Source organism: Glycine soja, chromosome 15 (assembly GCF_004193775.1).
Source record: "Glycine soja cultivar W05 chromosome 15, ASM419377v2, whole genome shotgun sequence".
NCBI lineage: Eukaryota > Viridiplantae > Streptophyta > Magnoliopsida > Fabales > Fabaceae > Glycine > Glycine soja.
This window is the reverse complement of record NC_041016.1, coordinates 3,101,512-3,114,439: the sequence shown is the minus strand read 5'-3', so window position 1 is coordinate 3,114,439 and position 12,928 is coordinate 3,101,512. Positions and strand designations below refer to the sequence as shown.

Here is a 12,928-nt window from a genome sequence, read left to right as displayed (position 1 = left end):
CACGCATTATCTTTTTTATTAGTAATAGAATTAATTAATTTTATATAATTACCTTCTGAATTTACATTTTAATGATGACATAGGTTACCCTTTTTAATTGTAATTGAATTAATTATAATAAAATTAGTATTAGAATTAATTTGATTATTCTCAATAAAAGTAATTCATATGATAATTAATTCAATTACTTTTATAAATGGTAACTTCTATATAGTTAAATGAATTTTAATTAGAAAAGATAATTTATATGATACTAACTACTATTAAAAAGATAAATTGCATCTTAATTAATTTAATTTCAATTTAAAAAATAATTTATATCACCACTAACTTGATCACTTAAAAAAATTAACTTATAACTTATATCCATAATAAATTAAAATATATCATAAAAATTTAACACAACGAAAATGAATTTCTATTAAGCAAAATATCCAATGGAGTCAACTTTTCGTTATGTATTTGATCAAAGTAAACGAGTTTCCATTATGTATTTTCTCAACCGAATTGTGTTCTCATGAAAATAGTATTTTTGGAATAACAAAATTTTGAAAACATGTGGGAGGTGTGATAGAAAAAGTGAAGGTGAATAGGAACTCCCAGTAAATAAAGTAAATCCATCTTGATTCCTAGACCCAATCTGCAAGTCTGCAACCAGTATAGAGATAAAAGTATAATTTTTATTACCAAAAATTTATCAGCATTAATTAATAAACTTTTAAATATAAGTACCATTATAAATGTTCCTTAATCAGATACCATCCCCTTTCCCTAAATTTTTTCAATCATGAAAAAAATAGTAAGAATAATATTAAAAAGTTAAAAAATAATTTTAATAAATCATGCTTATAGAAAAAACTAACGCAAACAAATACTAACAAAGTAGAGAAATGGCATTACCAGTTAAAAAAATGGATCTTATATGAATTAGTTTTAATAATTTAGTTATATTATTTTCTATATACTTCTTAATTTTAATTTTAAGATTGGTTTGATTTAACAACTAGCTCGATAAATTTCTTTCTCGACTATCCCAAACCACTTTCTTTTTATCTTTATTCGTATGCTTAATTTTTTCACTGCTTATATCTTTCAATCTATCCCTTTTTATTTTTATTTATAAATTAAATTTTAATATATATTTTTAAAATATCAATAATTATAAATAATTTTATATCACGATATAAATTGTTTATCCTAAATTATTAAAATATAATTTTATGTTAAAAATATTTATTTTTACAAATTTTTATTATTTAAAATAAATATTTATCTTCAGCATTGCACCAGTTAAAATATTAGTATAACCTTTATTTTTTTAAAACAAAAGTATAACCTTTATTTAAGAGATATGAAATTGTTTGCAGTAAAAAAAACTGTTATAATTAGTAATTTTGCCAATATGGAAAATTAATTATATGAACATTATACCAAATAGTTGTACAATATATCTGTTAGTTTAGACTCAATATTTATATTAATAGTTTAAGAAATATGATATTAACGGAAGCTATTTGTTTTTGTTATACAATAGTAACAAATATATATATATAATAATCTAAATTTAAATTAAAATCACATTTAAATATAAAATTAAATATTTTAAAAAATTCAATTTATGTAAAGATCATCATCATAACTATCATTATCATTGTCGTCATGATCACCATTATCACCACCAACATGATTACAGTGTGGTGGCGACGATAGTTATGTTAGTGACGACGATGATAATCATGACAATGGTTATAATGGTAGTGATGATCATATTGGTAGTGACAACGGTAGTTGACGATCATGGTGATGATTGTGTGGGCGGTCATAACAGTTATGGTGAAAACGATCATAACGATAGTGATGATAAGTTTAAGATATCTAAAGATATCATAGATTAAATATTTAAGATATTTAATTTTCTATTTGATAAATCTTATGAAAATTTTATGGTCAAATAAAGTTTTCATTTGAATTAAACAAAAATTAATCTTGACATTTTAACCATTCCTATTTTTATATAAGATGACTATTCTCATATCATATGTGATATATATATATATATATATATATACCCTATGAGTGACGAAGGTTATTTTGGAACTTAGTGCTCTTTATTCCGTTAGTAAATTAGTTTTTTTAATATCATCATTAGTTATCTAAAAATTAGTTCAGTTATCTTAAAAATAAGTTACTTGTTAATATCATCCTTCTAAAAGTAATTTAATTGTAAATAACAAATTAAAAAGGATGCTAGATAGAGTATCTCCTCAATTTCCTTATTTGCGTTACTTTATGAAAATAATTATCTTATTATGTGATTATCTCCAACCTTTCATCACCACCTTCATTTCTTAAATTATAGCTCCTCTGTCTTAGTTTTCAAGGGGGCGGCAAGAGTGTAAAAAAAAATTTGTTCTTTTTTGATAATTATAATATTAATATAAAATATTTATCAGTTTTATTGATAATTAATCTTTATTAAAAATTCTGGTTAATAATCTTTAGTAAAATCTTCAATTGATGTAATACCACTTGAAATATTGACAAAGAGTATAAAAGATGGTTCTAATTAGGTCAATCCAGATAACATTTAAAATCTTTGACCCAAATGTGACTTGTTCTCATACCGGATACTGAAACTATGTAGGGATCCTTAATTCAATTACATTACTTACATGGGCCCAAAATCATGTCAAATTGTACTTATCAATTACAGTATACTGTAAAGTTGAGTAATACTAATTGAACCAAAAGAACTAGAAATATTAGGAAATTCCATACCACCACAAAAATATAATCAGACTTAGTTGAATAAAATGCATGAATAGTTATAAATATTTTAACAGATATCTTTAATTTTCAGGGAAAAAAATAATAACCTCTAACTTATCTAAGTTTATAAGAATATTAGCAAACCAAATTTTTAATTTCTAGTATTTTTCTTTAGATGATTCTTAATTTTTTATACCTGCCCTACAAATACCCAGCAATGACAGATGACAGTGACCAATGGTTGGAAGATACATGCTTTTGAATTGTGAAAGCATAGACCAACGAGTAAGAGAGCATTATTTATTTATTTATTATTTAATTGGTGCGTGTGCGTGTAAATAGTTAGAGATGAGAGGGGCATCCTCTTGTGGACAGTTGCCACTTTATGATGAAACAAACAAGCGTGACAAGCTTAAAAGGTAAAAATTAAAAATGCAAAAAATATTGTAAAAAAAGAGTTGACGATTGACATTGATATAAAATAATGAGTGGGTAATTAATTTAAGCGATACATGCTTTCTCTTAACTAAGATTTCCAGCTGCAAGCTTTCTGTATGAAAAAAATCACCATAAAAATATTTTTGTAATATTGTGAATGTTCCAATATGAAGAAGATTATTTTTTGTACAAAATTCTTGCAGTCTAAACTTAAAAATAACGGACAATAGTGATTAACTAATATGTAATTTATTAAAAAAAAAATATGGATCATTGTTTATTGTGTGAAAAGTAATCATGAACTATTGTATGTAATTATGCAGGAAATCTAACTTAATTAATTCAACGTGATGCATAAGTTACTCTAAATCTTCTTATACTTGTTTTTCATTTCTATCAATAAACAAAACTTGTATGTAACTAAAGGTATATAATAATTTAAAAATGATATCTAATATGTTTAAAGTCAAATTTATACAAATAAAGGTGGTTAGTTCACTTATATATATATAAAGGTGATTAGTTCAAGTAGTGTATGCTTTATATCTTTTTAAACAAGAATTTGAGTTTAGAAACAAAAAAATCTACTTCGAGAATTAACTGAACTATGTTGTAAATGTTTTTGACTTGAGTAAGACTACATTATATAAAAGATGTTTGTGATTTAAAAATATGATTACTATATAAAATATTCTTTAAAATGGAACATAAAATCACCTCCAGTGCATTTTCTTACCTTTTTTTTTTTTTTTTAAATCGCAATGCTTATGCTTTAGCTTTTTATCAAAATTGAATCATTTAATTATATTTTTTTTATTTTTCTTAATTTAGATTGTGTGTAATTTATCCAGTAAGAAAAAGAAAATGAATACATAATTAATATAAGAAGAATAAAATGAATTTTGTTTTGGCTGTGTGACAAGTCACAACTTCTGTTTTGGCTATATCTAATCAGGACCTGTCTTGTGTGATGAAGCCACGAGGCCAGGTAACTTGTCAAAGTATCCTTCCTGAGAAAATTTGGTTTCAACGGGGTAGTTTCTTCAAGCAATGGCTTTCCTGTTATAGAACAAAAGATTAGAATAAAGTTGAAATATTAGGTTCAATAGAAAAGTTAAATGGCTGAAACGGGACGACATGTACGACTATATCATTCTCACTTAAAAAAAAAAAAAACATACATAAACCCCACAAAAATGCTATATCATATATACAGTAATAGCTTTCATATTAGATTTAACTTCGGGAACACTGAAATAAAAATGGAAAACACGCGTGTAGCATGAAACGGTGCGATTTGTGATTTGGGAAGAGTAAAAGGTAATTAAGCGTGCAAAATGGTTATGTTAGCTGATTATTTAATATACCATATATGCATATCAATTTTATCAATTGTGGTAGAAATTTTATATATATATATATATATATATATATATATATATATATATATATATATATATATATATATATATATATATTCTGATGGGAGACAATTCTCAGTGATTCAGGGAATATTATGAAAAATTAGAAGGGTTATCTCCAGTCTATGGCAGAATTATATGCGCGCCAATAATATCAGAAACTTTTTGAATATTTTTTTTTACCAAAAAAAGGACACTTTTAGAGCAACTGCTATTATAGTGTGCGAAAAGTAAAGCAAACAAATATATTCATACCTTTATTTTTCATAAAAAAAAAGAAAGAAAATTAAACTTAACGGCGTCTGCAGCACAACTTATGGTCCATTTTATGCTCCATGGAATTCTTTTTTATTTTATCCTATTGGAGTCCAAAAAATGTTGTTGTTTGTTGACTAAAGCAGTAAAGTATATTATGGTTCTCTTTAATAAATAAAAACACCAGTCAGTTCCATCCAAATTGGGAACAGGTGGAGCCTAGTTTCAAATATGAACTTTTAGTCATTTTGATCCTTTCTTTTTCTCTGATTTTGATCCCTTTTTACATGCTTAGCCGTGAATAGGATATATTTATATCAATGATATATTATATGTAATTATATAGAACGGACTTTGCAACTAAATAAATGAATAACACACAGTTTAACGTGTATATATAAAATAGAGAGAGACGGGGACTTAAAAATATCTACAACAAGTCAACAATACACGAAATTAAGGTACATATCTTTCGTCTTAATGTTTTTTTTGTTATTATTAATTCGATAAATTTCGTTTGACATATAGACGTATCAATTCTTTTTTTTTTTTTCTAACGATTTATATGATTAATTTTAAGATAAACAAGATCCGATCACAAAGAGTTAACTAACCAAACATATTTAACCCATTATATCAAGTCACAGTTAAACTTGACATCAAAAAATTATTTAGCAGTTGATATGTCAAATAAAGATTATTTTCCTATGTTGGTTTAAGATACTATGTATTGATGTTACTTTTTTTTTTTTTTGCATTACTAATTTTGTGACTTTTTGTTGTGTTTCTATCATGTGGGGCTTTGATTTCTTGCAGTATACTGATGATTTATATTATGAATGAAGGATAAAATGTTGTTTGCATAAATATAGTCGTGGCCTTAAATAAGCCTTATTTTAATTAAAATTATTTTTCAATTAATTTTTTTCACGAGAAGTTCTTCATGCTTATTATACGAATAATCGTGAACAAAATAAATTTGGTAAAAAATTATTTGCTTAATAAATAATTTAACTAGCTTAGATAATGTCAGAAGAAAATTTGATAAATCTATCATACAATCATTAAAAACGTTATAACCAAGTTATATATTTCATGCTTCAGCTTTTATTTTACCTATTATGTAATGTACTTTCCTTTATTTTATTCACGGTCATCTTAGAAAATTAAGTCTTTTAAACAGTAATTATTCTTATATATTTTCCTAATGTAAATAGTAAATCTAAAAAAATAAGTTACTTTATTTATAATTTTTTCCACAACAATAGAATCTAATATAAATATAATTGATTATATATTTATTACTCGTATTTTGCAAGGGCATTGATTACTCATCAATTGCACAATTGTGAATAATAATTTTGAATTAATGATAAATTTAATATTTAGGATGGGGAACATATAGTTATTAGTATATATGGAAATCGAATCTTGCAATTATCAATGCATATCTCGATGTCATAATTATTTTGTCAATCTTTTCAGCAGGTACCCTTTTGTGTTTTGTGAATAAATGGTGCTAAAGACAACAAATCTACGATTTAATTAACACTTGTTATAATCAGAACATGCGCGCGATTAGAAAGGAAACAAATGGAAGCAAAGGACAGAATTGCATGAATACAGGGATCTATAGATCAGATGCCAAATGTTTAGCTAAGTAATTTGCTAATGAAATTGCCTTCTCCCAAGATATGCTTAATTAAGGTCAATCATCAAGCCAGACTTGATCAAGTGTTGTTGAAATCTCCAGCTACGTATTTATCTGCTACTCATAAATTCATCTGCATGATAGAGCCGCTGTGTTGGAAGATTGGAATATTACAGCTACTTGCATTGCAATACATAGTACCCATAAATCTCAAATAAAAAGCATCCCTAGATTTGAACTTTTTTTTTTTAACTTGTTTGCGTAAGTTTCTTCAAAAAGATTTATAAATAAAATAAAATAAACTTCTTCCTAACCTCAAATTAATTTATGTACTTTTTCATAAAAAAAATTAACTTATTCACAAAGGTCTAATTCAATTAATTAACTAACATGCATAAATTATTGTAAATCCTCTCCAAGAGTTCTTACAAATAAAAAAAACTTATATCTAAATTAATTTGTAGAACATTTTTTAGAAAATATATTCATTTTTATATGCGTAACTTCCTTTTTGTTCGCTTAGCCCCGCATTACCCAATTTTTTATTTTAAAAAAAGTACAATGAATTTTAATGGTATTATGAAGTAAATATTCCTATGAATCCTTGCTAAAATTGAATCATTACCATATATTCCTCTGTCTTGTTTCCTTTTCTTTTATCCCACTATCACTTCCCTTTCATTTCAGTTGTTTTTAATAAATTGCATAAAAATGTATATTTATGTTATGTTCGGATTTTTTTTTTTTTTTACAATGACGTATAAGATTAAAACCTATCATCACTTCATGAAATTTTTAATAAATTAGCTTGGGTGGTTTCCCTTTTAGATATTTGGGTGTTCCCCTTTTATCATCTAGATTAAATATATGTTATTATGCTCCCTTGCTTTCCAAGATTACTAAACTGATTCAGGGATGAAGTAGAAAGTTTTTATCTTATGCAGGTAAGCTAGAATTGATCAAAGCAGTTATTTAAGGAATTGTGAATTTCTGGATGAAGATTTTTCCTTTGCCTTAATATGTTCTGGATCGGATCAACACTTCGTGCTGTAATTTTCTGTGAGGCAAAGTGGATATTGGCAAAAACAAGCCCTTGATTGTTTGGTCAGTAGTTTGTTCTTCGAAAAAAGAAGGGGGTTTAGGCCTTTTTAATCTCAAGGTCTGGAACCTTGCACTTCTTTTTCATATCCTGTGGGACTTTCATTATAAGAAAGATTTTCTATGGGTTCGGTGGGTTCACCATTACTATTTCAGAGGGAGCGATGTGTGGAATTACAATACTTCTTCATTAGATTCAGTTTTGATAAAAAAAAAAATTATTCAAATAAGGAACTTTATTATCTCCAAAGAGTTAAGTACGGAAGAGGCCAAAAAGAGGATTCAATCTTGAAGCACCAATGAACAATTGCTTGTTGGCAAAGTCTATGAATACATTAGAGGTGTCAAACCTACTGTTAGTTGGTGTTCTGTTATATGAAACCTAGCAATCCCCTCCTAAGATGTCTTTCATTCTATGACTTGATAATAGGAATCGACTGCTTACTCTTGACAAAGCTGCTTTTTTGAACAATGATTCTTTCTGCCCTTTATGTTCAAATGAGACCGAGTCAAATGCTCATTTGTTCTTTTCTTGCAGAAAATCTCTCAAAGTTTGGGTTCACATTCGTGATTTGGCTCCTTTTCGCAGGCGTTTTACTTCTTTCCAGCGCATTACTGACTATTTAATTAGGGGCAGATCCACATCAGGTATTCAAGGAAAATTTCATTGCCTGGCTATAGCAATTACAGTCTGCTGTATTTGGTTGTCTAGGAACAAACTGATTTTTGAAGATTATCAATTTTCTGTAATAGAGGTTATTAACAAGATTAAATTTCTTATGTATAAACAAACGCACCTGTTGCATTTGTTTTAGCATTTTGATCTAGGCCTTCTTGTATTAGGGAAACTTTTGTTTTTCTCTAACTGCGGGGTATGTCCCATTTATTGTTGCATCGTTTTAGGTCTAATATAATTTACATTTTTTAACAAAAAAAAAAAAAAGCCTATCACTTCATGGAATATAATCAACTCCTACTATTAGGCTGCTCCTAGTGAATTTGGAATATATTAATTTTAATAAAACATACAACAAAAATTTTCGAAGAACTGAAACCAAAAACTTCTAAAATAGGAAACAAAAAGATTATTTAAAGTTTTTTTTTCAATTCATTTTTTTTAGTTTTTCGTTTCCCTTTTTTGCGGTTAAAGAATTAACCCTACAATAATATGTGCGATAAAAGGAATTACTTAAAAATATGTTTACAAGCCTCAATTAAAATGGACTACTAAAGTTTGAATGATAATTACAAGAAATACTACATGCATAAATAAATAAATAAAATAAAAGGGTTCATATATCATTTCTTACATCATGATGATTACAATATTTGCTTTACTAAAAAGACTTGAGAAGCAGTACGTAAAATGAGAAATTCAGTAAATACTGATGGTGTTTGAAAAATAGAAGGGAAGGGGGGACCCTCTAGCTTGGATTGGATAATAACATCAAGAGGCAATGCAATTTGATTAACAATCCTAATCATTGATTTCGGGACTTATTTACATTTAGGATTTTATATATTTTTTTAAAAAATATATCTTGCGAGAATTAAATACAAATTCTTTTATATAAATAAATTTAATGTATATTAGGAAATGAAATACATAAATTGGTTCAACAAGGAAATGCAGTGTAGTACATTTATCTCATTTCATTTATCCGGGTAGCTAAGCTTAGGCTTAGCGTAGCCAAACAGGCTTACGCGGAATCTGAGTGCTGCCCGAAGTCATTCTCAGTAACTGCTAATCACTGACACGGTCAGCTAAGCTACCCTCTCTCTCTAAAACCTTTGCCATTGTCTCCCACAACACACAGTTACAGTTACACCTTACAACTTCAATGTGAGAGTCAAGATTCATTCATTTATTTATAGCCACCGGTTCAGGTGGCGCAGCCAAACCAAACCCACAAGAGGTGAAGAACAATAACATCAACCATTCTTCACCTCTCCTCTCTCCCACCATAGTAATGGGTCAGAGCCTAAGTTGCAGTGGCAACCATGACCACGGCCTCTTCACCGCCGTGCAGCACGGTGACCTTGAAATTGTCACAACTCTCTTGGACTCCGACCCCTCTCTCTTGCACCAAACCACTCTCTACGATCGCCACTCTCCTCTTCATATTGCCGCTACCAATGACCAGATCGAGGTCCCTTCTTTTTCTTTTCTCTCGCGTTCTATTCACTCAAATTCCCCCCCTTTTTCTTTTTTTTTACATTTCTCTTTTCTTTCTTCCAGATTCTGTCTAAGCTCTTAGATGGATCTCTCAATCCAGATGTTTTAAATCGCCACAAACAGGTTACTAACTCTACCTATGTTTTTCCCATTTAAAAAAAATGATATTTTTGCTTACCCTTTATTGTTTTGTGAATGCTTCAGACTCCGCTTATGCTGGCAGCAATGCATGGGAACATCGCGTGTGTGGAGAAGCTTCTTCAAGCCGGAGCTAATGTAAATGCTTCAATTTCATTGCTCTAAATTGACATAATAATATAAATGAAAATTTGGGAAACTGATGCGTGTGATTTTCAGGTTTTGATGTTTGATACTAGTTACGGGAGAACCTGCTTACACTATGCCGCATACTACGGCCATTCTTCTTGCCTTAAGGCTATTCTTTCTTCTGCTCAATCTAGTCCAGTATCTGCTTCTTGGTTTGCCCCTTTTTCTGTTTCAGTATTGATTTCGGTGCTGTTGTGTTCTTGGTTTTTTTAGTGTTTTTTGAATTGATTGCAGGGGGTTTTCTCGGTTTGTGAATATTAGAGATGGAAAAGGTGCAACGCCATTGCACTTGGCAGCTCGTCAGAGACGGTCTGAATGTGTACATATTCTATTAGACAGTGGTGCTCTTGTTTGTGCTTCAACTGGTGGATATGGGTAATGATCTATCATTGAATGATTGAATCCTGATGTGTTTTAATTTCCTGTGTTGTGGAGTAATCAATCAATTGTTATTTTCAGCTGTCCTGGGAGCACTCCTCTACATCTAGCAGCTAGAGGGGGATCTATAGATTGCATTCGTGAATTGTTGGCATGGGGTGCTGATCGTCTTCAACGCGATGCATCTGGGTATAGTTCAGTTTCTCAGCACAAACTCTTACCATTTATGAAAAGGGGCTATTGGGTTTGAGACTTAGAGTGACATATCCAGACATATTTAATTTTAATTTGTGTGGCTGATTGGTTATTGATTATTTTATCTGTGTTATTCTAAAATCTCTGATATGATAATTCCATCCCTTGTTTTGATGGGCCCTTTCCTGTACTCATATCTGGCATTTTCCTATTGCAACTTTCCTCATTTAACGATTTGGCCATTTATTGGTAGATTGGGTTCATAGCTTTTATGTTTAGCCCTGCATCTTTTCCTCATTGTATATTCGAAGAATTCCTGATTGGTGTGTTTATGCAGGCGGATACCATATATGGTTGCTCTGAAACACAAACATGGAGCCTGTGCATCATTGCTAAATCCTACATCTGCAGAACCTCTTGTCTGGCCGTCTCCATTGAAGTTCATCAGTGAGCTTAATCCTGAAGCCAAAGCTTTATTAGAGCAGGCATTGATGGATGCAAACAGAGAAAGAGAGAAAAACATATTGAAAGGGAGTTCTTACTCTCTGCCATCTCCATCACATTCTGATGGGGTAGCTGATAATATGTCTGAGGTAATTCCTCCCCCTCTGCATGTACATACCAACTTTTTGTGCTTTTCAATTTAATTGAATCAAAGTACGGATAATTAATTAGAATTAAGTAGATTAATAGTAGGAACTCATTGAATAAATTTAAAATGATGGAACATTTCAAACATCACTAGTGTGCATTTTAAAAAAATAATAATCATATTTTGGTCAAGTTTTAAGCTGTCCAACACTGCATAAACTCATAGTTTCTCCCCTGCCCCTTTTAATTTTTTTCAACCGTGAAATTATTGGTACTTAGACACATGAAATAGCTCTACCAGAACTTACTGATAACCATATAGTAAAAACGAATTTGAATAGAATTATTGAGAATTAAGCAAAATATATTATATGTTTTAACCATGGCTAAGGGATTGATTATTTTGCCCAGTAAAATCCTTCTGTTTCTCCATGGTGTGTAATATATATAATTTTTTCCCCTGGCATCCTCATTACTCTAGTTAGAGAAACATTTTCTCTTTTTCCTTGAATCATTATATTCATATATCTAATTGTAGGGTCAATAAAAACTAACTACATACTGATTGTGGGATCTTATATTGTGCAGGTTAGTGAGTCCGAATTATGTTGCATCTGCTTTGAGCAGGTGTGCACAATTGAAGTTCAGAACTGTGGCCACCAGATGTGTGCACAATGCACACTAGCCCTGTGTTGCCACAACAAGCCCAACCCTGCCACTGCCTGTCTTACTCCACCAGTTTGTCCATTTTGTCGGAGCACGATAACAAGACTCGTTGTTGTGAAGACAGAATGCCACGATGAAACTGATCAAGACAGTGCTGATATCAACTGTTCCAAGCTGAGCAAGTCATCAAGGAAACTCAGACACTTGAATGACAGTGGTAGCAGCAGCTTCAAGGGACTATCTAGTGTTAGTTCATTCGGGAAGTTGGGTAGCCGCAGCTCTGGAAGGATTGCTGCTGAGTGGCTTGATAAACAGTGATGGCAAATTACTTGTGGTAATCAATGATTCCATATTGGCAAGATACGGTAACTACAGAGGTGCTTAACCGGCAAGGCAAAAATCAAAGTTGAAAACAGGTGAAGGAATATTATGTAATTTTGGGAAATAAGCAAAAGTGAGTTGAAGTGAAGTGAAGTTCGCGGTAGGTACCAAGTGTTGTTGGGAAAAAGAGAAGGGGATGTCATGTTGTTGTAGTATTATTGTTACTTGAGAATGAAGAAGCATCACCTGCGTCGATCGATGATTTTGGGCATCGTCAATAATTTTATTTTATCATACGTATCCCAGTAAAGTGGGAATAATTTCTCTCAAAAGTATAAATCAATAATATTAAGGGAAAGTGTATTGCTTATTTGCATTATTTATTTCTTTGTATCGATAAGATATAAGAAATAAGATACAAAAGAGAAAGACAGAGCCTTTTTGTTGCTTGTCATGTGATCATGTCTCCGTGGGTAAACTAGTTAGTGCACTTGATCAGGATCGGAGCATGCTGGCTAATATATAAAATAGTATACTTTTTTTTTTCTTTTCTCTTTATTGTAACTTGTTGATAAAAAATTGTATAAATCTAATTTGTTTCATATACAAATAAATAATAGAACATGGAGAAGGTGAAGTCAT

The 12,928-nt window shown here is 29.9% G+C and overlaps 1 protein-coding gene across 1 annotated transcript; it reads left to right on the top strand.

Moving 5' to 3' along the window:
* The first annotated feature begins 9,287 nt into the window (after positions 1-9,287).
* On the top strand, positions 9,288-12,832 carry LOC114388299 (putative E3 ubiquitin-protein ligase XBAT31). The gene is made up of 8 exons (XM_028348717.1): positions 9,288-9,782; positions 9,872-9,931; positions 10,013-10,084; positions 10,166-10,287; positions 10,370-10,510; positions 10,595-10,702; positions 11,046-11,301; positions 11,888-12,832. The coding sequence occupies exons 1-8, from the start codon at positions 9,603-9,605 to the stop codon at positions 12,281-12,283; spliced, it is 1,335 nt and encodes a 444-aa protein (XP_028204518.1). The 5' UTR covers positions 9,288-9,602; the 3' UTR covers positions 12,284-12,832.
* Positions 12,833-12,928: the final 96 nt, after the last annotated feature.